A 26821-nucleotide genomic window follows, 5' to 3' on the forward strand; every position below is an offset into this window, starting at 1 on the left:
ATCACCTGATATGAAATAGATGATTTGAATAACTATTAAAGAAATTGAAATCATCCTTAAAAATTGACCCCCAAAAAGAAATCTACAAGTGCCCAAACCTACAGTTAGCATCAACTAATGGTGAAATATAGAATGCTTTCCCCCTGAGGTCAAGAACAAAACAAGATGTCCACTTTGACCACCTTTGTTCAATTTGTACTGGAAGTTCTAGCTAATGCAATGAAACAAGAAAAGGAAATAAAAGTAACATAAAATTGCCTGTGTTGGCAATCCTAAGGAAACTACAAAAATAGTCTCATAACCAATAAGTGAATCTAACAAGGTCTCTCGATACAAGATCAACATACAAAAACCACTTGTGTGTTTATACAGTAAAAATTAACATATTGAAACTGAAATTAAATATATAATATTATTTTCAATCACTGAAAAAATCAATTGCTGTAAATCTAACAAAACTAACAAAACATGTATAGGGCTTTTATGCTGAAAATTATAAAACATTGATGAAATAAATCAAAGAAGTTTTAAATAAATGGGAAGACATTTGTGTTCATGGATTGGCAGACTCAACATAGTAAAAATGTAAATTCCTCCAAGATTAATATGAAGGTTTAACATAATTCTTATAAAAGTCTCAATAAAATTTTTAGTTGATGTAGACCAGAAAATGCTAAGATTTATATGGAAAGGAAATATGCTAGTATAGTTAAAATAATTCTAGGAAAAAAAAAGAATGAAGTGGAAGAAATCCGCCTACCTAATTTCAAGACTTATTATGTAGCTACTGTAATCAAGACTATGTGGAATTTACAGGAAGATACATCTAGAGATCAGTGAAATATTAAAGAACCCAGAAATAGCCCTGCACAAGCATGGACAGCTTAGTTGATTTTTGACAAAGATGCAAAAGCAATTCAATGGAGAAAGTCTTTTCAAAAAATGGTTCTGGAACTCTTTGATATACATAGAGAACAGAAATGAACTTTGATCTAAATCTCACACCTTATAAAAAATGAATTCAAAATGGATCATAGATTTAAATGTAAAAAATAAAAACTATAAAAAAGTTTAGAAGAAAAGATAGGCGATAATCTTCAGGACCTAGGGCTTGGTGAAGTATTTTTAGAAATGACACTAAAAGCACAATCCATAAAAAAAAAGAAACAATAGCTTAGACTTCATAAAAATTAAAACCTTTTTTTTTTTTTTTTTTGCAAAAGACACAGATGAGGAAAATAAAAGCTACAGACTGGGAGAAAATATTTAAAAACCACATATCTGACAATAACTCATATCTAGAATATATAAAGAATTCTTAAAACTAACATTTTTTTTTAAAGATTTTTATTTATTTATTTATTTGACAGAGAGAGAGACAGCGAGAGCAGGAACACAAGCAGGGGGAGTGGGAGAGGGAGAAGCAGGCTTCCCGCTGAGCAGGGAGCCCGATGTGGGACTCGATCCCAGGACCCTGGGATCATGACCTGAGCCAAAGGCAGACGCTTAACGACTGAGCCACCCAGGCGCCCAAAAACTCAACATTTTTAAAAAGTCAATTAGAAAATGAGCAAAATGCATGAAGAAACATTTCACTGAAGAGAGTATATGGATGGCAAATAAGCACATGAAAAGATTTTCAACAACTAGCCTTTGGGAAATCAAATTAAGAACTCAATGATCTATCACTGCATGCATGAATGAGAACAGCCAATTTTTTCATTATTGAGAATACCAGATGCTGGCAAGAATGCCAGGAAACTGGATTTTTCATACATTGCTGGTAAAAATGTAAAATGGTACAATTTTTCTGGAAACAATTTGACAGTTTTTTATAAAACTAAATGTATAATTACCATACATCCAAGCATTTGGATTCTTGAACCTTATTCTAGAGAAATGAAAACTTACATCTGCACAAAAACCTGTTCATGACTGACTGTTCATAGAAGCTTTAAGGCCTCCAACATTAAAACAACCTAAGTGCCCTTCAATGAATGAATGATTAGACAAACACTGCAAATAAATGGGAAAAAAGTACATAAATATCATGGAATACAACTTAACAATAAAAAGGAATGGACAATTGATACATGCCACTTGAAAAATCTTCAGAAAATTATACTGAGTAAAAAAAGCCAACTTCAAAAAAGTCACATGCTTTATGATTTCATTTATATAACATTTTTGAAATGACACAATTATAGAAGTGGAAAACAGATTAATGGTTGCCAGGGGTTGGGAATGGTAGATAAAAGAGGAAGAAGAATCGTGTGATAAAGGAACATAGAAGTGTACATACATACTGTGCAATATCAATTTCTTGTTTTAATTATTGTGATATAATTATGCAAAACATAAATCAGAGAAAACTGAGTGAAGGAGATCTACCTTTGAAACTTCTATGCCTCTAAAACTATTTTAATATAAAACATTTTAAAAATTGGTTCTGAATCAAATGAAATGAAATTTTAGAATACTTGAAATACCCAAGTAACCATTAAAGAGTGAAAGTTAATAGAAGCTACATTTTCACCATGGAAGCAAGATTGGATATGGGATAAGATCTCTAGTTACATGTCTGGTCCCTTTAGGAAAAGAATCAATTTGTGTTTTGTTTGAAAGATTTGGTGGGTTATTTCTACAGAAAAACAAAAACAAAACCAAAACCAAAAATTTATGTATTTTTAACTAATTAAAAAAGACATAATCATTTAAGAGAAACGCTTTTTAAAAAATTAACATGGTTATTTAATTATTATTTACCAAAAATTTAAATATATTTTGTTTCATTTCTTCTCAAGGTTGTCCTGTTTGAATTATGTTTGCTTCATAAGCATAAACATCTGCTTATAAATTTTTATTAGTCCTTTATTCAACATTGTATTGGATATTTTGACACATTATATTATATCAAATTAATAAAATGAGCAATTTCAAAAAAGAAAAAGGAGTCTAAAAAAAGTGTTCTGTGATGGACTACATGTTGCTTTAAAGTCTGAATATTTAGATAAATGTCATCTTTCGGCTAATAATATATTTAAAAGTAAAAGCATAATTATCTTAATTTTTGCATATTGACTAATAATTAAATTTTATTATTTTAGGTACTTATTTATTTTTAATCATATTTTATGCAGCATCCATTTATTATTTTAATGGCCACAAATGCTAAAAGTTCTATGTTTACAAAAATTCTTTTTGTATTTCTCTTATAAGACTTGGATTGGGAATCGAAGAAGGAAATACCGTTTAATGGGGATTGAAGTTCCGCCTCCAAGAGGAGGCCCTGCTGATTTTTCTGAGCAGCCTGAGTCTGGTTCTTTGTCTGCACTCACATCAAGAGAAGAAGCTGGTCCTGAAGTAGGAGAAGATAATGAAAGAAATGATGAAGTATCCATCTGTTTGTCTGAAGGAAGCTCTCAAGGTATTTCATATGCTGCACTTTCTAATACTAGCTTTTGTAAATTTGATGGATTTTAACTTGCTTTTCAGCTAATTGCATTTCAAATCTAATGTCTTCAAAACATTTGTTTAAACATTTGAAAAGAAATTGATTTATTTTGATTGTATTTATATATATATACACACACATAATGAAATGATTACTACAGTAAAACTAACTAACATATCCATCTCCTCACATAGTTACCATTTATGTATATGGTGAGAGCACCTGAAATCTACTCTCTTAGCAAATTGCTAGTATGCTATATAGAATTGTTAACTGTAATAATCATGCTGGACATTAGATCTCTAGACTTATCCATCCTATGTAATTGCAAATTTGTATCCTTTGACTAAATTCCCCCATTTTCCTGACCTCCCCACCATGGTAACTATCATTCTGTTCTCTGCTTCTATTTGACTTTTTAAGAGTCCACATGTAAGTGAGATCATGCAGTATTTTTAGTTCTGTGCTTGGCTAATTTCATCTAACATAATGTCTTCCAGGTTCATCCATGTCATTGCAAATGGCAGGATCTCCTTTATTTAAGACTGAATAAATTCATATATATATGTATATAGGTTTTTATATATTTACATATATTTCTTTACATATATTATATATTCCTATATATAGGAGATATATATATATTTCTCAATTTCTTTATCCATTTATCTGTCAACAGATACTTAGGTTGCTTCCATATTTTGGCTATTCTATGTAATGCTGCAAGAAATGTGGGAGCACAAATATCTCTTTGAGGTACTAATTTTATTTCTTTTGTTTATATATCCAGAAGAGGGATTACCAGATTACAAAGAAGTTCTATCTTTAAGTTTTTGAGGAACCCCCATACTGTTTTCCAAAATGGCTGTACCAATTTGCATTCTGACCAATGGTGTACAAGAGTTCCCTTTCCTCTATATCCTCACCAACACCCATTGTCTTATCTTTTTTATTTTTAATGCCTCCCCCTAAAGAGTCTCACTGAGTCATCACAACACTTATCTACCACAATAATGATATCTCACATTTAGAAATGTTGGTCATTGTAACAATCCATAATTATAATTAAGTATGATTGTTTTTTATTTTATTGAAATTCTAATCAATTTAGGTTAGAACATTATAAATGTTTTGTAATAAAAGAGGGTATGGTATAATATGATTAACACCAGGGTAATAGGCAACCTGGGTGAAAGTCCTAGATCTTCCACTAGATGATTATTTGACTTCAGGCAAAACATTTAATTCATGGGGCTTTAGTTCCACATCTGTAAACTAAGGGAAATAGACTGGATCATCTTTATAACATTGCTCATGAGAGCAATGAGAATTAAAATAATAACGTACTTTTTCAATGAACACTTGTATTGAGTTTAATTTACATATCATAAAATTCATCTGTCAATGTAGAATCAATAATTTTTAGTAAATTTTATAGAGTTGTGGATTATCACCATCACTAAAGTACAGCTTTAGAATATTTTCATCACTTCAAAATATTTATTTGAGCTTGTAATCAACCCTCATTCCCACATCCAAACCCAGGCAACCACATATCTACTTTCTGACAATATAAACTTGTATTTTCTGAATATTTCATATAAAAGGAATTATACAATATATAGTCTTTTTGTATCTGAGAGAAAGAGAAAGATTCTTGCACTGACCCGTTTTGTTTATTTTACTGACCAGAATATTAACAATATATTTTCCAGTTTCATTTTTGCCTTTTAAATTTGATTATGGATGTCAGAACTTTTGCTTGTAGTATTTCTGTTGCCAAATATATCAATCCTTTTCTTTATGATTTCTGACTTTGGTGTCATGATTACAAAGTCCTTTATTGTATCACAATTGTGTTAACATACCCCTATATTTGCTTCTTATATTGTTATGGTTTCATTTTTACAACTTGGCATTTATTCTGCCTAGAATTTATTTTACTTTAAGATGTGTGAGGAAAATACCTAATTTTATTTTTCCAAATGGTTGACCAGTTGCCTTTACAATATTTGTTAAATAATCCAGCATTTTTTTCCAGTGAGTTTAATTGTAGCTTTTTATCGAGTATTATATACATACACACATATATGTATACATATATATTTTGGATTTCATATTATGTTACATTGATCTGATTGTTTATAACTGTGGCTTTATAAAATATCTAAATATCTGGTAGTGCTCTGATTACTCTTCTTAGCTCTTGTAGCACAGATTCTTCTAGATTAACTTTAGAATTGCTTAGTCATACCTTTCGCCAATCTCTCTCCCCCAAAATCATTTTAAGATTTTTTTATTGACACTGCATTAAAAGGATAATAAAGTGTGGAAAGATAAATTCAGTTTTGCATGTGTTAAGTTTTAGATGACATCAGGACATCCATGTAGAGCTGTTCAGGAGACTCATGGATAATATGGGTCTGAAACTCAGAAGAGGAGTTAAGACATGACAAGAAATATAGGAGCCACCCACATCGAGGCCAAAAAATATAATGTCTAGCCATAGAAATAGAATATTTAGTTAAGTGAGAAAATGGAAAACAAGAAAGAAAGATGTATAAGAGCTGTGTGTTGAGAAATATCCAGATTTGGGAGCTAGAGGTGAAAAGGGAGCCATCAAAAGAATATTCAGATATAGGAGAATGAGAATGTTATGTTATTACTAAAATCAAGGAAAGAGAAATTTCAGAAGAAAGAAATGTCATTATCTTGGTCATCTTTTGGATGTTGAATAGAAATTTCTCTCATATGAGGCATCTAAAATGGTCAAAGGTATGTAAGTAGACAATATAATGGTAAAAGAGGATGAGGGACAGGGATATGAGGAGTTGTTCAATGAGTATAAAGTTACAATTACACAACTATAATATAACTGTTAGTTCCTATAGTTGGCAATAAGGGGTTATAGACTTTAAAAGCTTGTTAAGAGGATAAATCATATTGTGTTCTTAACACAAAAAGAGGGACAAAAGAAAACTTTTGGAGGTCATGGATATGTTTATTATCTGTATTGTGGTGATGGTAACATGAGTGTATTCATATGTTCAAACTCACCAAATATACATTAATTATGTGCACTTTGTTTACACCAATTATACCTTAATAAAGCAGGAAAATGAAAATAAAATTTTAAAAAAAGAATGAGAACCCGTTGAATTGGGTGCTTAAGGGATTCTTTCAAAAAACAATGTGTGTTCCAAGGTGGAGGCAAGCAGATTGCACTAGGTTGAGTAATGGAAAGGATATAAAAGTTCTCAGCATTGCCAGGGCCATATATTTTAATACCAGTGTTAAAAAAGTTGTGTGAATATTCAAGTGTTTCCTCTCTCTCTCTCCTTCTCTCTCTCCTTCTCTCTCTCTTCCCTCCCTCCCTTTGTCTCTCTCTCTCTGCCTTTACCAACATTTGCTGTTGGTATTGATGAGGATGATAACACAGAATTTAGTGTACAGGAAAACTGTGAAGCAGGAAAAAAAGAAAGGCTATTGCATCATTTCCAAATCCCTTGTTTATAATCTAATTGGTCCATTAAACCATTTTTGTCTTTTATTAGTATTTACTAAATTGTATGTGCCTGGGAATACTTGAATATTTTCAGTGATTTATGAATGGACCTTTAGAGAATGATGGCTGGCAGCTAATTGGAAGATAATGGGGATTTGTGTGTTTCTATGGGTTGGGTAGGTGGGAGAGCTATTAAGAAATACTCTGATTAAAGTAAATTACATAAACCCCTAAAGGGGAGTTTCAATCTATGACTTCCACTTCCCCATCTAAAAGGGGATTTAAAAAAAATAAGTAGTTAATGGGAAAAAAGTGAGTTAATTTTAAGGTTGTTAATGGACCACTGCTCCTACACTGGCATTTAATAGTATGTTCTCTAGACAGCTGACATAGTAATCAAGACCTATGAGAAAAGGAGAGAGAGAATTTAATATATGAATCAAAAAACACTTGATGGGAAGTGAGATTGCCTAGAATTCCTCTCATTCTTATTCCTCTCAGGCTTATTTTTGACAGCTGCATAATAACCTTTTCATTCTTATCAGAAGTTGGAACAGAAAAGCATAAAAGATACAAAAAGAGCCTTTTTTGGTACTATTTCCAATGAGTTCTGTATTATTTTCTTCCTCATTTTGCTGATGGAGAATGCTAATCTGATTGATTTAACTGTGTGATCCTTTTGTGATGATTAAGTGAATTGTATCATGTGGCCTAGACTAATATCATAACTTTAAGGTATGCTAACCATATTCTCTTTCAGTTATGAAAATGTAGTTGAATGTGTGTTTACTTTGAGATTTCCATTAATTACATCTGAGAGATATAGAGACCAAATAATCAGAGTAGCTGCCCATACTATTTCAAAAATCTAACAACTTGAAATTCAGTCCTTTATAATATAGCTGTTGATTCAAGAAAATTAGTCTTCTAAATGTCTAAGAAAAAGAAAAATATCTTTAAAGAAGGACTTATATTTTACATGTAAAAATCAATTAAAAATTGTGTTAAATTTTTCTAGAAAAAGCTCTACAAGCTAAAAGAAGCGTTATATTTTTAAAATACAGTAAAAGGCAAGTTTAGCCAAAAATCACCAAAAAGTGTTGCTGATCTTTTAGCAGTTTCATTTCTTCCTTTCTAAGAGAACAGGTACTTCCCTGATACAAAGCTTCCAACTTAACCTCTAACTTCCACCTTCTATCTCTCACTTTCACTTTTCCCATTTCTTTTTCCTTTCTCTGTGGGGAAGTGAAGAGAAAGGAGATGTAATAAAGCTACCTGGCTTCACCCCTCATACAACTGCAAACTCTAGCAAAAGTAATAGATGACTCAGCTCTTTAATGTAAAGTTCTGTGTCTACTAAAATATATGCATGGATGAGCAATTTTAAGGACTTTTTACTATCCCGAGAATCAAACTGTTTAAAGTATGAGAACAATTAACATCTGTAATGTTGAATTTTATAGCAAAGATTCTTTTCAACTGTATCTGCTACGTGGGTGTGCATATAAAATAGAGTTCTGCATGGTTACTCAGTTTAAGTGTATGGTTACCATATAGAGTGCCCTCTAGAGTTTGCTGATAATAATTTTACTTATTTATTTTCCAATTTGCAGAGCTGCTTTTCCTGAGGAATAAGCAGACACAATGACTGTGTTTAGCTTTCCAATTTGCAGTAATGTGGAAGCTATCGCTTCATACCTTTTTATTTTAGAAATCTTCAAAACAGTTTTTATTTACATCTAATAAAATAATCAAACCCTGCATGTATATTTTGCCAGTAAAGCAGAAATATGTATAGTTATGAGAAAGTAAGAACAGAAATATAAGGCAAACCTAAAAGGAATGATACCAGTAATGATCTTATTGATGAGCACTGTAACCTCTATTTTGACAGCATTAGTACCAATATCAGCTCTGCAGCTAAACCTGTTAACCTCCCCTTCATTTAATTTAGTTGCTGATTACATAGGACTTGAAATTCCTGTGAATTGAAATGTCTAAATAATGAATAAAGTCTCATCCATCTAGGAATCATTTTTTTATTTAAAAATTAATTGAATTTATGGTGTTCAATAGAGGTAACAAAAGCATTTGACAAAATACAACATCCATTCATGATAAAAACCCTCAACAAAGTAGGTGGAGAGGGAACATACCTCAACATAATAAAAACCATATATGAGAAATCCACAGTTAATGCCATCCTCAATGGGAAAAACTGAGAGCTTTTTCTCTACAGTTAGGAACAAGATAGAGATGTCCACTTTCACTACTGTTATTTAACATAGTGCTGGAAGTCCTAGCCATAGCAATCAGAAAACAAAAGAAATAAAAGGAATCCAAATTGGCAAGGAAGAAGTCACACTTTGACTCTTTGCAGATGACATGATATTCTATATAGAAAAACCCAAAAGACTCCAAAAAAAACTGCTAAAACTGGTAAAGGAATTCAGTAAAGTTGCAGGACACAAAATCAACATACAGAAATCTGTTGCATTTCTTTTTTTTTAAATTTAATTTTATTATGTTATGTTAATCACCATACATTACATCATTAGTTTTTGATGTAGTGTTCCATGATTCATTGTTTGCGTATAACACCCAGTGCTCCATTCAATATGTGCCCTCTTTAATACCCATTACCAGGCTAACCCATCCCCTACCCCACCCCTCTAGAGCCCTCATTTTGTTTCTCAGAGTCCATAGTCTCTCATGGTTCATCTCCCCCTCCGATATCCCCCCCTTCATTTTTCCTTCCTACTCTCTTCTTCTTTTTTTAACATATAATGTATGATTTGTTTCAGAGGTATAGGTCTGTGATTCAAGAGTCTTACACAATTCACAGCACTCACCATAGCACATACCCTTCCCAATGTCTATCACCCAGCCACCCCATCCCTCCCACCCCCCACCACTCCAGCAACCCTCAGTTTGTTTCAGCAATTGCACTACTGGGTATTTACCCCAAAGATACAAATTTAAGGATCTGAAGGGTACGTACACCCTGATGTTTATAGCAGCAATGTCCACAATAGCTAAACTATGGAAAGAGCCAAGATGTCCATCGACAGATGAATGGATAAAGAAGATGTGGTATTTATATACAATGGAATATTATGCAGCCATCAAAAGGAATGAAATCTTGCCATTTGCAATGACATGGATGGAACTGGAGGGTATTATGCTGAGCGAAATAAGTCAATCAGAGAAAGACATGTTTCTGTTGCATTTCTATACACCATTAAAGAAACAGCAGAAAAAGAAATCAAGGAATTAATCCTATGTACAATTGCTCCAAAAACCATGAGATACCTAGGAATAAACCTAACCAAAGAGGTAAAAGATCTGTTCTCTGAAAACTATAGAACACTTACGTAAGAAATTGAAAACGACACAAAGAAATGGAAAAATATTCCATGCTCATAGACTGAAGAAAAAATATTGTTAAAATGTCTATACAACCCAAACACTCTACATATTTAATGCAGTCCTTACCAAAATACCAACAACATTTTTCACAGAGCTAGAATAAACAATCCTAAAATTTGTATAGAACTACAAAAGATTACTATAGCCAAAGAAATCTTGAAAAAGAAAAGCAAAGCTGGAGGCATCAAATTCTGGACTATATTACAAAGCTGTAATGATCAAGATGGTGTTGTATTGGCACAGAAATAGACACATAGACCAATAGAATAGAATAGAAAACCCAGAAATGAACCCACAACTATTAATTAATCTTTGACAAAGCAGGAAAGAATATCCAATGGGAAAAAGTCTCTTCTACAAATGGTGGGAAAACTGGACAACTACATGCAAAACACAACATACACAAAATAAATTCAAAATGGATGAAAGACCTAAATGTGAGACCTGAAACCATAAAAATCCTAGAAGCGAACACAGGCAGTAATTTCTTTGACATTGGCTGTAGTAACCTCTTTCTAGATATGTCTCCTGAGGCAAGGGAAACAAAAGCAAAAATAAATTATTGGGACTACATCAAAATAAAAAGTTTCTGCATAGTGAAGGAAACAATCAACAAAACTAAAAGGCACCCTATGGAATGGCAGAAGATAAATACCCAAAAAATGAATAACCCAATTAAAAATGGGCAGAAGAGGTGAATTGACATTTTTCCAGTGAAGACATACAGATGGCTAACAAACACATGAAAAGGTGCTCAACATCACTCATCATCAGGGAAATGCAAGTCAAAACTACAATGAGATATCACCTCACACCTGTCAGAATGGCTGAAATAAAAAAACACAAGAAACAACGAGTCCTGGGAATGATATGAAGAAAAATGAACCTTGTGCGCTGTGGGTAGGAATGCAAACTGATCAGCCACTGTGGAAAACAGTATGGGAGTTTCTCAAAAAAATTAAAATTGTACTACCCTACAATCCAGTAATGGCACTAGTAGGTATTCACCCAAAAAATACAAAAACACTAATTTGAAAAGATACATGCACCCCTACATTTATTGCAACATTATTTATAATAGCCAAACTATGGAAGCAGCCCAAGTATCTATTGATAGATAAATGGATAAAGAAGATGTGGTATATACATATACAATGGATTATTATTCAGTCATAAAATAAAGTGAAATTTTACCATTTGCAATGACATGGATGGAGCTAGAAAGTATTATGCTAAGCAAAATAAGTCAGTCAGAGAAAGACAAATACCATATGATCAGTCATATGTGGAATTTAAGGAACAAAACAAATAAGCAAAGAGAATAAAAAACTGGAAAGAGGCAAGCTAAGAAACAGATTCTTAACTATAGAGAACAAACTGATGGTTACAAGTAGGGAGGTGGGGAAGATGGGTGGAATAGATGATGGGGTTTAAGGAGTACACTTGTGGTAAGCAGTAGGTGTTGTATGGAAATGTTGAATCACTGTATTATATACCTGAACTTAATATTACATTGTATCTTAACTAACTGGAATTTAAATAAAAACTTGAAAATCACTAACTCGATAAATAAATTAATTAAATTTATGGTAGACTTCGCATTAAAATTCTGGTAAAGTTTGCTGTATATCTTAAACCTAATTCTCTATGTCCTCATGTGAGTTCCTCAATCAGCCACTTTTTCTTTCTTCTCCATGCTCATATTGGGCACCTCTATATATCTTTCCATGGGAAGGAATAGATCTGGAAAAATCTTAGGAGGACTGATAAATATTTTTGTTCTGTTTCTTTTTTCTTAAGATTTTTATTTATTTATTTGAGAGAGTGGTGAGAGAGCTCACAGAGGGAGAGGGAGAAGCCGACTCACTGAGATCATGACCTGAACCGAAGGCAGACACTTAACTGACTGAGCCATCCAGGCACCCCTTTGTTCTGCTTTCTATGGTGAAATAAAACATCAGAGCTACCAAGAGGCTGAGAACTTCAACTAATGTTTATCTAAATAATGTCAATGACATGACTGTGCCTAAAGAAGGGAGAAACATTACTGTCTTGTTTTACTAAGGAGTAGAAGTAGAGGTAATCTAAGGGCTTTATTTGGTAGACAGCCTATGCTGTGAACTAGCCACTTTTCCTATATCAACACAGAGAGGTTTTTAATAGACTTGTTTCTCTGAATTTATTTTTCTTAGTTTAATTTTTTCACATTTTTAGAATATTGAATTTTTTATTTTATTCAAAACCAATTAATTAACATATACTGTATTATTTCACAGGTAGAGTTTAGTGATTCATCAGTTGCATATAACACCGAGTGCTCATCACATCATGTGCCCTCCTTAATGCCCATCACCCAGTTACACCATCCCCCCTCCACTCCAGCTACCCCCAGTGTGTTTCCTATAGTTAAGAGTCTCTTATGTTTTGTCTCCCTTTTGATCATAAAAAGAATACATGTTCATTACAGAAAATACATGAAAATACAGTGAAAAACTTTGAAATAATCCTTTCAGTGATCCTACCTCTCACTTCTTAAAATAGGAGTGGTTGGATATTTTTGCCAGTGTTTTCTCTTTGCATATATGCAGGTGTGTGTGTGTATTTGTGTGTGTTCACATACACTTACCTTTTCAAAAAATTAGAAATGTACTATATTTATAGTTTTATATCATGTACTCAAAAATTTTATCATTTTTTCTCTTATTACAACCAGCAATACAAATTCATTGTAAAAATATTTAAATATAAATAAGAAAATTGAAAAAATAAGAAGTATCAAAATAAGGAAAATTAGACAAAAGGAAAAAAAATTGCCTATAATTCCGTCCAGAAATAATAATGTCAATGTTTTGGTGTAAATAATGTCAGTCTTTTCATTGTAAATGAAAATATACACTTTTTTCCTTTTATAAAATGAAGATCATAGGGGTGTCTGGGTGGCTCAGTTAGTTAAGCGTCCAACTCTTGGTTTTGGATCAGGTCATGATTTCAGGGTTATGATATGGAGCCCTGAAGTGGGCTCCATGCTTAGTACAGAGTCTGCTTGAGATTCTCTCCCTCTCTCTCGCTCTTTCTCCCTTTCCCCTTCCCCATTTGCACTCATACTCTCTCTCTAAAAAATAAATAAAATAAAATTAAGATCACAGTGTACCTACATAGTAGATTTTGTCACCTTCATTTGTTCACTTTCCAATAGATGATGAATATTTCCCTTATTATCAACTATTCTTGTCCTTAATTTTTATAGTATTTATTGAAGGATTAGGTCCTAAATGAAACAATCCTCTGTTGTTAAGCATATAAGCTGCTTCCATTTTTTTTCCAATTATAAACAGCACAGTAATGGCTATCCCTGTATTTGTACCTATCCACACTTATTTCCTAGAACGCATTGTTAGAATTGCTTTATCAAAGCATATATGATGTGAATTTATCATTTGTGTATTTATTTATTTTTAAAAATTTTACTTATTTATTTGACAGAGAGCTAGAGAGCACAAGCAGGGAAACAAGCAGAGGAAGAGGGAGAAGCAGGCTCCCCGCTAAGCAGGGAGACCAATGTGAGGCTCAATCCCAGGACCCTGGGATCATGACCTGAGCTGAAGGCAGATGCTTAACTGACTGAGCAGCACAGTCTTTTTAAAATAATTATTTAAGTGATCTTGAGAAAAGCATTCTCAATGAAGTTTTGAGGAATTAAAAATGAAATCATAGCCTTTTATTTTTTCCATAGAGGAATCCAGTGAAGTTCCAAATGAGGCAAGGGCTCATAAGGAGGAGGACCATCATGCAGTATCTGCAGATAATGTGGTACGTACACTTTGAAATTCTTTCTTCATGATAGATTCTTTCCTACATGATGGACTTAAAGGATATGTTTCCAGTTGGTAATAATATCGGTGTTACCATAATTAAATCCTGTGCCACTTCACAAGCCAAAACAAAGCTGTCATCCATGAAATTATATATCTTTGAGGGTTTAAGAAATGAAATTTAAAGCACTGTCATTTGTGCCTCAAATTTTTTTGACTGAAGAGATTTGCAAATATAAAAATCTAATGCTTACTACATATAGACATTTTATACATATGTTATTTTTCTTTAACATATTTAGCAAAGGGCAGATTTCTTTTCATTTAACATATGGAAGAATTAAGACTGAGGTTAGACTGCCATAATGAAAGAAGCCTTTGTTAGTTCTAGGACTGTATCTAAGGAGTCCTGATTCAGAGTTCTCTGTTCAGACCATACCTATCTCTATGTTTGGAACATTTCCTTCTTTCTAGTTGAATTAAACTCTCTTAGTCTTCTTAAAAATTGCACTGATGGAGGAAAGACAATATTAAAAGACTGAATAACAGGCAAAGACAGACTATATGTGGATTAAACTGGGCTTTGTGAAAATGTTAACATTATTGGTATATAGAAATGTTCTCCAAGCAGCTGTTTTAGCAGCATTTGTTTGTATCCTGACTCCATCAAGTAATACAGAAATCAAGATAGTATTAAAATCAAACATAAAGGCAAATGCCATTTTGTTATTTCTTTCAAATCAGTGATTTTTGCTTGATTGCAATCTTTAAAGAAAATCCCTATAATGGATTTTTCTGTTACAAAATGAGTATAACTTCATTTACTCTGGCTTCCATTATAAACATTATTTATATGACACTATAATTCTGCCACATCTCCTTAATAAAAGTTGAACACATAAAATACAGTTTTGCTCTTGTTAAGCATCAACAATTTATAACAATATTTTCCACATGCAGAATATAGTTTAGGATTATATCTTATTGATTTCAGTCCTGATTTCAACGGATGTTTGACCCTACTAACACAACTCAATAGGCATATAGGAAAACAAACTTTGATTTTGATGTAATGTTTTCATTAGATAGCTAGTAATAATTATTTCCACAATTAGTTGTGTTAATATTCTTAAATTCCATGAAATAATAATCTCCTCTGCTCTAGATTTGAATTATACTAAACAAGTTATATACAATTATTTACAAATTAAAATCTTTTTTTTTTTTCTGTAAACACATGCTCATTTTTAGTCTGAATTTCTCTGCATTGGATCTCCCCTCAGCAGACATTTGGAAATAAATGAAATAATGGCATGGGATGACCTAAGTCACTTAGGCAACTAATTTTTGAAAAAAACAATTCATTTTTAGAGACAGGACTTCAAACCTCCAAAGGCCCATCTCCTCTCCCTATAACTTTTGAGTACCCCCAATTATTCATAAATGGCAAATCACAAAACATTTAAGGCTGATTTATATAGAGTGGCCTTTGGTGCTTTCTTCCCTGGATTACTTATCTCCTTTTCCCCAGAACTGATCCAAACAGAGAATCTAAAAAATGTTTTAAAAAGTATCAAATCAGGTCTGGTGAAAACTGACATGATTAAACCCCAAGTTTATAGTGATTTTAATAATAAAAAAATTAGATTCATCTCCAGTAAGGAGTAGAAAACAATTTCATTGCAACTATCCTCTTGACTCAGAAACCTACAGGTCACACACCCTGTTATGGTTACATATCCTCATAGGCAATGTACTAAGTATGATCATTCCAGGTATGTTTGGGACTTTTTAAAAATTGTTATTCAAATTCCAATAATACATTATATGTTTAAAAAAAAAGATAGCAGGAAGGGAAAAATGAAGAGGGGGAATCGGCGGGGGAGATGAACCATGAGAGACCATGGACTCTGAGAAACAAACTGAAGGTTCTAGAGGGGAGGGGGGCGGGGGGATGGGTTAGCCTGGTGATGGGTATTAAAGAGGGCATGTACTGAATGGAGCACTGGGTGTTATACGCAAACAATGAATCATGGAACACTACATCAAAAACTAATGATGTAATGTATGGTGATTATCATAACATAATAAAAAAAATTCCAATGAATTAACATACAGTATAATATTAGTTTTGGGTGTACAATATAGTGATTCAACAGTTCCATACAACATATCATTCCAGGTATGTTTGGGACTTTTTAAAAATTGTTATTCAAATTCCAATGAATTAACATACAGTATAATATTAGTTTTGGGAGTACAATATAGTGATACAACACTTCCATACAACACCAGTGCTCAAATATTTAGAACTGATTTTGGTTTTGGTTTTGCTTTTTAAAAAAATTATGTTTCATGATTAGAGAACTTTCCTTACTCCCATGGTTGGAGTGTACTGGTCATTCTTCACATCGGCAGTAAGCTGTTTTGTTCACTCTTTTGACAGATATTTAGTTAGTACCTACTGTGTGCAAAATACTGTACAAACTATGTTGCACCTTAATTCTAAATCTAATGACAGTTTAACATCTCTCTCTCCCTTCTTACTGTCCAGTGAAGGAAGAAAATCACTAGTTTATTTTTATTATTACACCATAAATGTCTGCTTTCAATTGTCTAGCTAATGGAGTGCATTAAATAAGTGACTTAAAAAACTGTATTTGACTTTGGAATGCATGTCACATGTTGATATTTTACATTAAAAGTTGTAAGGAAGTACATGGTAATTAAAAAACGAAACAAACAAACAAACAAACAAAAACCCTTGCAACAAAGCAGTTATGGTTAGCATTAAAAAGACTACTCTCACAGGAAGTGAGTTTCCTGTCACTGGAGGGCACTATTTAAACAGAATTCAAATGCCTATTTTTTCAGAAATATTGTGAAAGAGATTTTTTTCTATTTTAAATAATATTATAATAATTTTCTATTTAATAAGCTGTCATCAATTAAAGGTAGTTAAATGTGGCTCAGACACAAACTGGATATAACAATGAAGAACCAATCAGGTATCAGAGTTTATTCTGGATAACCTAGACTAGATAACCCCATCATTAAAACTAAACATTGAATGTTTATGTTCTATACACTGCTGGGTGTAGTGATGATGATCAGATATATATTTATGAAAATTTCTCTACTTGTGTTACAGAAAATAGAAATTATTGATGATGAAGAAAGTGACATGATAAGTAATTCTGAAGTTGAACAAGTGAATTCTCTCTTGGATTATAAGGTGAAAGTAATTTCAAATACTGAATTCATTAAGAGAAGGTACTAAATGAGGCAGACTTTTACAGTGCCTATGTACTAGCTTATTTCACTTTCAGTTTTATTTGATAAGTTAAAGTGGGGCTCCCTATTGACTTTCTCAGGCACTTGGATATCAGTCAGGATATGGACACTTTAATTCTGGCTGCTTTAGTGGTTATTGTTTCAAGCAACGAGCTTGCTGAATGGGAGTAAGTATTGATAGTGTACATCAAGGTGAGGCAGGACATAGTGGTGGTTAATGTGAAATTTATGACAGTGGCTTTAAAGCTAATGTTTATTTTTAAATGGTGGTAAAGGGGAGATTTTTTTTTTCTCAGTGGCCCTTGTTAATTTTATCTTCAATTGCAACTTCTGAAGACCATTTTTTAGGAAACCTGTTTTAGAAGTTTAAAAACAATTCCCAAAGCAAATACCAAATGAATATAAAGAGAGATGATCTTTTCTTAAAGTCACTGGTACCTAAACTGAAAGGCTTACTTTGAGAGTGTGCATACATAACTTTATTTTATTAAATTTTGACATGAGCTATCACTCTATATCACTATTTGTTTTCTGCATAGATATGTAATTGTTATCCTTTGTTAATCAATATCCTATCATACTAGGTAACTTTGGGCCTTCTGAAATTTTGGCCAAACAATCATTCTATCCATACACAAAAGCCCTTTTCTTGGAATATCGTTAAGTGTTCAAAGCAGAGACTAATAATCTTAAAATGTTAACAGAAAATAACAATCAGAAAAGACAATAGCTGTCATTTTCTCAAAAATCTTTTCAATTTCACTATAATTGAAAGTTATGTCATTCAACAGATTGTTTCTTAAGTGTTTATAACATGTCAGACTTTATAATATTGAATATTGTAAACATAAAACAATTATCTTTTGAAATTTGATAAATGCTCAAAGAGCACAGTATAATCCTGTATTTAAACTGTATTTCCAACTAATAAAATTATAAGGTTGTTATTTCTGAACTACAAGAGATCATTCTAATCTCTCCTATATGGTCATAAAATATTTCTAAATGCCCAGTTCAGGTTTAAAAGGGCTCTGTGCCATTTGGCACACGTTATGGAAACTACAGAGGCAAGGACTGGATAGCACAGCTGTTAAGTATTCTCCACTTGGCACTCTCAAAAAGATCAACGGGGGTTGGGCTCAGAATAAAGGATACTTTCCAGAACCTTACCCTTCTGGAGTGCCACTTGAGAAGGTTTGGAGCTAAAGACCAGGGTAGGGTAAAGTATCCAATCCCAAAAATGCTAATTAACATTTTAATTGAACTCTACAGGATATTTAATGATCCTGTGTTTTCCACTGTGGTAAATGCTGTGGGAACAAGGAGTCCTTAACTACCCTATCAGGAATGTCTTTGACAACACATCACCATCCTACATAGATTTATTTCCTTTAACTCTAAAAAATTAGCACCTATATAGAAATACATTTTTTCATAATCATTATTTAAAATACTTCACCTCATATGTGAATTGTATTGCCTTAGTTCTAAAGTCAGGACAAATTAGTAAAAGAGAGACAGTCGCAGACTAGGAGACTCCTGAGCTCACTTCTTCCCACAGACACACCTAGGCAACACTACATCTAGGCAACTAACTCTGAAAACAACATGAACATTAGCAGAAGAGACATTCCACAGCCAGTCTTAGAGGGAAAGCCACATTGAAAAGGGTAAGAGGGGCAGAGATGCAGTTGGGAACCAAACTTCCTGTGTGACTAAACACAAACAAGTGGGACATCACAACAATAGAAAAGTGAGAGACTCAGACCCCACACAGGGCCCTGTTGGCACTGGAGACACACAATGGGAAGACAAGTCTTCATAATGTCTGACTTTGAAAACCAGCAGTCTTTAATTCTGGGAACTTTACAAATCAGTAAGTTTAATGCCAGGAAAGCTGGAGGTTGATGGGAAACCGAGTACCTACCCTTAAAGAGCCAGCATATTACTAATATAAATGAGCCCAAGACACAGCACAGAAACAGCAGTTTGAAAAGTGAATGGGTTATACATGAAAGAGATTTATTGAGTAATCTTAGCACATGTGCTCGAAGGACAAGTATCTGCAAATTTCTACAAGAACGGAAGTGCAAGCTGTCACATATTTCTTTCCCTCCCCCAGTGTAAATTGCCAGAGGCTTAAAAGAACCATTTCTAATACTCTCCATCTTCCTTGCCAGCACCAAGTGCTTTACCCTGGAATTCCCCTGTGGACCAACTACACCCAACCTACCTGCCATGGTAGGCACAACTTCCAAAGCTGCTCCTGCCTTTCCACACCTGTTATGCAGCTTAGGCCCAGACCAGTGCCACTCCAAAGTAACTCCAGTCCTGGGGAAGGGGTAACAAACTCACACATCAGGCACCCACAGTTCCTTTAGTTAGACCTTTTAACTGCATGTATAGGACTGAGCCCTGCACTTCTGTGCAGTTTTGGCAGAGAGGCTAATAGCACACTGCTAGGATGTATAATGGCCTCACCCACCAACCAATCCTACCAAGCCTCAGCCAGGACTCTCAAAAGTGTGTTCACAGAGGGTGAAGTGGGCCATTGCAGATATCTGGGCTGAAGGTAACTATGGCTCAGCCACAAGAGAAGGGTACAGACAGCCCACACAGGGGACACCTGTGGGGCACCTGGTTCTGGTGACATGGGGACACTGCACTATAGGGTACCACAGGACCTCTTCTACACAAGGCCACCATTTTCAAGATCAGAAGATGTAGCTGACTTACCTAATACATAGAAACAAACACAGAGAGTTAGACAAAAAGAGGAGACAGAGGAATACACCCCAAATGAAAGAAAATCACAGTAAAAGAGCAAAATGAAACAAAGATAAGCAATATGGCTGATAAAGAGTTCAAAGTAATGGTCATAAAGATACTCACTAGACTTGAGAAAAGAGTGGATAAACCCTGTGAGAACCTCCAAAAAGAGAGAATATAAAAGAATGAGTCAGAACTGAAGAATTCAATAGCTGACATGAAAAATACATTAGAGGGAATCAACAGCAGATTAGAGAATGCAGAAAAATGGATTAGCAATCTGGAAGACAGGATAATGGGAAGTAACCAATCTGAACAGCAAAAAGCAAAAGGAATAATGAAAGAGAATAGGTTAATAAAACAATGCAACACTATCAAGCATAATAATATTCACATTATAGAAATCCCAGAAGGAGAAGAGATAGAGAAAGGGGCAAAAAAATTTATTTGAAAAAAATAATAGCTGGAAAATTCCCTAACCTCGGGAAGGAAACAGAAATCCAGTGCAAGAAGTAAAAAGAGTCCCAACAAGATGAACCCAAGGAGGTCCACAGCAAGACACATAATAATTAAAATGGCTAAATGTAATGATGAAGAGAGAATTTAAAAGCAACAAAAGAAAACAGTTACAGACAAGGGAAACCCCATAAGGCTATCAGCTAATTTTTCAACAGAAACACTGCAGGCCAGAAGGGATTGGCATGATATATTCAAAGTGATAAAAGGAAAAAAAAAACAACATACGATTTAGGATAACCTACCCAGCAAAATTATCATTCAGAATTGAAGGGGAGAGAAAGAGTTTCCCAGACAAAAGAAGTTAAAGGAATTCATCACCACTAAACCAATTTTACAAGTAATGATAAAGGAAATTTTTTGAGTGGAAAGAGAAGGCCATGACTAGAAGTAAGAAAATTAAGAAAGGAAAGAATTTCACAGGAAAAACAAACATTTAGTGAAAGGCAGAAGATTAGTCACTTATAAAGCCAGTATGGAGGTTAAAACACAAAAGTAGTAAAATCAGTTGTGCCTAAAATAATTAGTTAAGGGATACACAAAATAAGATGTAAAATATGACATCATATACATAAAACGTGGAGGAGGGAGTAACAATTTAGTGCTTTTAGAATGTGTTCAAACTTCAGTGACCATCAACTTATTATAGACTGCTATACATATAAAATTTAATATATGAATGCAATGGTAACCTCAAGTCAAAAAATTACAACAAACAAAAAGTAAAGGGAAAGGAAAATAAAATAACACTAAAGAAAGCCATCAAAACATAAAGGAAATAAACAAGAGAAGAATGGAACAGAGAACTACCAAAAAACCAGAAAACAATTTTTTAAAATGGCAATAAGTACATACCCATTAATACATACTCTAACGGTAAATGGACCAAATGCTCCAATCAAAAAGCATAGGGTGACTGAATGGATAAAAAAGCAAGATCCATCTATATGATGACTACAAGACACTTACTTCAGACCTAAAGGCACATGCAGATTGAAAGTGAAGCAATAGAAGAACATTTACCATGCCAATGGAAGCAAAAGAGAAAGCTGGGGTAGCACTACTTATATCAGACAAAATAGGCTTTAAAACAAAGACTGTAACAAAAGACAAAGGACAGTACATAATGATAAAGGGGACAATCCAACAAGAGGGTATAACTATTGTAAATATTTATGCAACCAACATAGCACCAAAATACATAAAGCAAATATTAACAGACATAAAAGGAGAAATTGACAGTGATACAACAATAGCAGAGGACTTTAACACCCCACTTGCATCAATAGATAGATCATCCAGACAGAAAATCAACAAGGAAACTGGCTTTGAATGGCATGTACTCCAGATAAACCTGATGGTCATTTCCAGAACATTCTATACAAAAGCAGAGGAACACACAATCTTTTCAAGTGTGCATGGCACATTCTCCAGGATAGGTCATATATTAGGCCATAAAAGAAGTCTTAATAAATTTTAAAGGATTAAAATAATATCAAGCATGATATTAACAACAATGGTATGAAACTAGAAATCAATCACAGGGGAAAAAAACTGGAAAAAACACAAGCACATGGAGGCTAAACAACATGCTACTGAGCAACCAATGGGTCAATGAAGAAATCAAAGGTAATTAAAAAATAAACAGAGACAAATGAAAATAAAAACACAACAGTCCAAAATCTTTAAGATGCAGCAAAAGCAGTTTTAAGAGTGAAGTTTATATAGCAATACAGGCCTACCTCAAGAAACAAGAAAAATCTCAAATAAACAACCAAGCCTTATACCTAAAGAACCAGAAAAAGAAGAACAAAGTCTGAAGCTGGTAGAAGGAAGGAAATAATAAATATTAGAGCAAGAATAAATAAAATAGAGACTAAAAAATATAATAGAGAAGATCAATGATACCAAGAGCTGGTTCTTCGAAAAGTTAAAATTGATAAACCTCTATCCAGACTCATCAAGAAAAAAAAGAGATGACTCAAATAAATAAAATGAGGTGGGAGAAATAGCAAGTGACACCACAGAAATATGAAGAATTAAGAGAGAATATTATGAAAAATTATATGCCAACAAATCTGACAACCTAGAGAAATGAATAAGTTCCTAGAAACATACAGTCTTCCAAACTGTCCATGGATAGGTGAATGGGTAAAGAAGAAATAATTTTTGTGTGTGTTTGTGTTTATGTGTTTGTGGTGTATGTGTATTACTTTGCCATAAAAAAAGAGTAAGATTTTGCCGCTTGCAACCACATGAATGGACCTAGAGGCTATCACACTAATTGAAATGAATCCAGCAGAGAAAGTTGAATACCATATGGTTTCACTTATACACGGAATTTAGGGAAAAAAAAATGAACAAATAAAATAAACAGACACTTAAATACAGAGAACAAAGTGGTGGTTGCCAGAGGGGAGGTGGGTGGTGGAATGAGCAAAATAGATGAAGGGAATTAAGAGGTACAAACTTCCAATTATACAATAAATAAGTTGCAGAGTACAGAAGTACAACATAGGGAATATTCAATAATATTGTAGTAACATTGTATGGTGACTACACTTATTGTCATGAGCATTGAAAAACTTGTCAAATCAATATTTTGTATACCTGAAACCAATATAACATTGTATGTCAATTTTACTTTAATAATAAGAATTGTGTAGAAAACAGTAATATCATATACAACATATATATGTGTAAATATATATACATTTCCACACATATGCATATGAAATTGCTGGATCATAAAGGAAATATGTAAAAATGTTCAACTTTAATGGAATTCCCAATTTTATACTTCCAACATCAGTGAATGGGAATTTTATTACTCTCCTTGAGTAGTACTGTCTGATTTTTGCATGTTAGCCTTTCTGGTTCATGTGAAATATTATTGTATAGTGGTTTTAATTTTCATTTTCCTGGTATTTAATACACCTAAATTTTTTATTATGATACTGGCTTTTTGTATAATCTTTGTGAAGTAACTTTTCAAGTATTTTGCATAATTTTCTAATGTGTTAATATCTTTTCCTTATTGATTTGTTGGAGATTAGTTAGATTGAAAACTATTTTCTCCCAGAAAAAAAATAAAATAGAAATTAAGGGTAAATCAAACCTCATATACCAGTTCTCATTGCTGATTTCAGGATGTTGACTTAAAACAGCTTCTCAGTTTTGAAATTCAATCTTTTTTCAGAGAACAGTTTTGTTCTCTTTCTTGCATACACATGCTAGTGTTCCTTGTTTTGGGATCAAAATCACTTTGTTGGTTTCTTAAGTATATTCATCATAAGCTTGAAAGCAGAGATTTATCTTATTCATCTATGTGTTACCTGGTCTAGTTTCCAACATATGGGTTTCCAGTATCTAGTTCCAGCATGAGTGAAGTTAGTTTACTTATCCTTGGAAAAACTTTGAATAGTAGTATGCAAATGCTCATTTATATAAAATCAATTAAGATTAGAAGCTGGATCACTATAATTTTTCTCCCACATTGAATTAAACAGTCTCTCATTCTTAGGATTCATCGTAACAAAATGAAAGAATGGTTTCTTATGTGCATTCGATAATTATAAGTATGCAATACTCAGTTTGTGCATAGTGGGTTTTCTGATTGATATATATTGCTAGAAATCCACATTGCTAGGCGTTTTGACTAACCCAAAATACTTATGAGACAAGTTGGTGAGCTCAATCCCTGAGTTATGAGTAGCTATAGCATAAAATAACACCTCAGTTTGGGCAGCCATTGATTACCTGCTCAGATATCAGAGCTCCAGTCCACATGAAGCCTTGAATGCTCCCTACAATCATCTTGGAGAAGAATTGACAAAGCTTACTAGGAACGTAGGGGAGATTGTAACCAGAAAATTGAGCTAGATCTTATTTTGTGCAATTCAGTGACTGATGTTATCTTACTAGTTCCTCTCACAAACACAACACTTACTTAGGAAAATCTCTAACATATACATAAACTTCTGACTGTAATCTAGGAAGTGTTTCACAGGCTTGCAAAAAGAAGCTCCAAGAAGAAAATACTTGGACTATTAAATTATCTTAAAGCTGTTTATGTTTTTCAAACATTGCATAAATACTGAGTAGAAAAAATATTTGCATGAGAAAATAGAGATCTGTATACCAAAAGATGATTTGTGATTTCTGGAAATGTAACTTAATATTTTAAAAATGTTTTCTACTGGACTGTGAGTGCAGCTCATTAAGACTATGCATTCAAAGGAGACACTACAATTCTTGTATTTGAAAAGACTTCTGGGTCAGCACTTTACTAATACTACTGCTCTGACAGTGAACACTAAAAAAACAAATCTAGAGTTAGTCAAACATAATATGGCAGAAGCATGTTAAATTTTATTATAATGCTTACTTGTAATTTAAATTGCTGCAGGGTGCCTGTGGATAAGGAATTTAGCTTAAATAATCATTTGCAGATGATGCATTTGATATTAAATGGTCTGAAAAGGAAGCAGTTTTATTAGGTAAAATAAGTTCTAAACTGAGCTGATAAAATAATTGATGCAGTTCACAGATTGACTGTGATTAATATAACTGTATCCTCTCAATTGAAACAATAAGAACTACCATAGAATTAACTAATTTTAATGTCTCTTATGCAGCTCTTTGAACATATAGTGTTAAAGGTCCTGCTATGCTTTTTGAGACCAGTTATCCAGCTACAGAGAATACTCATAGCTTATTTTTAACATTTTTATGGGGTTTTTTTTGCAAGAGGGCTAGCTAACAATTTAAATCAAATTTTTTATATAAAATTTCCATACAATAAAGTTCAACTCTTTATATAGTTAGATGAGTTTTGACAAGTGGACATAGTTGTGTAAACAAGACCAAAATTTGTTTATCTGCTGATGAACATTTGTGTGGTTTTTAGTTTTGGGCTATTATGAATAAAGTTGCTATGAATATTCATGTATGTCTTTTTGTAGACACATGTTTTCATTTCTCTTGGGTAAATACTTAAGAGTAAGATTGCTGAGTCAGATGGTAAGAAAGATTGTTATGTTTGATTTTATAAGAAACTGCCAAAACATTTTCCAAAGTGTCTGTACTGTTTTATAATCCCACCAGCAATGTATAAGACTTCTAATTGCTCCACATTCTCACCAGCACTAGCTATCGTCAGTCTTTTTAACTTTGGATATTGTAGTATGTTAGTGGTAATATCTCACTGGGGGTTTAATTTGCATTTCCTTAATGACAAATGATATTAAGCATTTTTTCACATATTTATTGGTCATTCACATGTCTTCTTTGATGAAGGGTGTATTCAAATATTTTTCCTGTTTTTGTTCTGTTGGTGGTCCTAAAACTGTGTTGTAAGCATTCTTTATGTATTGTGAATACAAGTATTTTATCAGATATGTGATTTGTAATTATTTTCTCCCAATATGTAGCTCATGTTTTTATTTTCTTAGAAGTGTCTTTTGAAGAGCAAAGATTTTTTTTGTTTTAATTTTAATGAAGTCTTTTAAGTTTCATGCTTTTTGTGCCTGTTGAGAAATAGCCTAACCCAAGGACACAAAAAATTTCTCCTGTTTTCCTCTAGTTTTATGGTTTTAGGTTTTATAAATTTCTTGCTAAATTTTGTATATGATGTAAGAGTTGATAATCTTTTTTAATATGGATTTACATTTGTTCAACCACTATTTTTTGGAAGATTACTTTTTCTTTGTCTGTTGATTAACCTCAGCAAATTTTTAGAAAATCAACTATCATCTATCATCTATCTATCTATCTATCTATCTATCTATCTATCTATCTATCTATCATCTATCTATCTATCTATCTATCTATCTATCTATCTATCTATCTATCATCATCTATCTTATTCTGGACTCTTTTCTGTTCCATTGATCTATATGTCCACCCTTTGTCAATACTATAACTTCTTGATTACTGTAACTTTAATAGTAAATCTATTCAGAACACTTTTGTGACCATTATCTTATTTGAGCCTTATAACCCTCAAACCTAGAATTGCTAAAGATTACTAGTATTATATCC

The 26821-nt window shown here is 33.0% G+C and overlaps 1 protein-coding gene across 1 annotated transcript in view; it reads left to right on the forward strand.

The window, feature by feature from the left end:
- Positions 1-26821, forward strand: part of HDX (highly divergent homeobox) — a 216202-nt gene that overhangs the window by 183626 nt on the left and 5755 nt on the right. Inside the window, exons 5-7 of the mRNA XM_021691210.1 lie at positions 3220-3427; positions 14122-14198; positions 17352-17435. Of these exons, the coding sequence (XP_021546885.1) occupies positions 3220-3427; positions 14122-14198; positions 17352-17435 (369 nt within the window). The remainder of the gene's footprint in view (positions 1-3219; positions 3428-14121; positions 14199-17351; positions 17436-26821) is intronic.

This window comes from Neomonachus schauinslandi, chromosome X (assembly GCF_002201575.2).
Source record: "Neomonachus schauinslandi chromosome X, ASM220157v2, whole genome shotgun sequence".
NCBI classification, from domain to species: domain Eukaryota; kingdom Metazoa; phylum Chordata; class Mammalia; order Carnivora; family Phocidae; genus Neomonachus; species Neomonachus schauinslandi.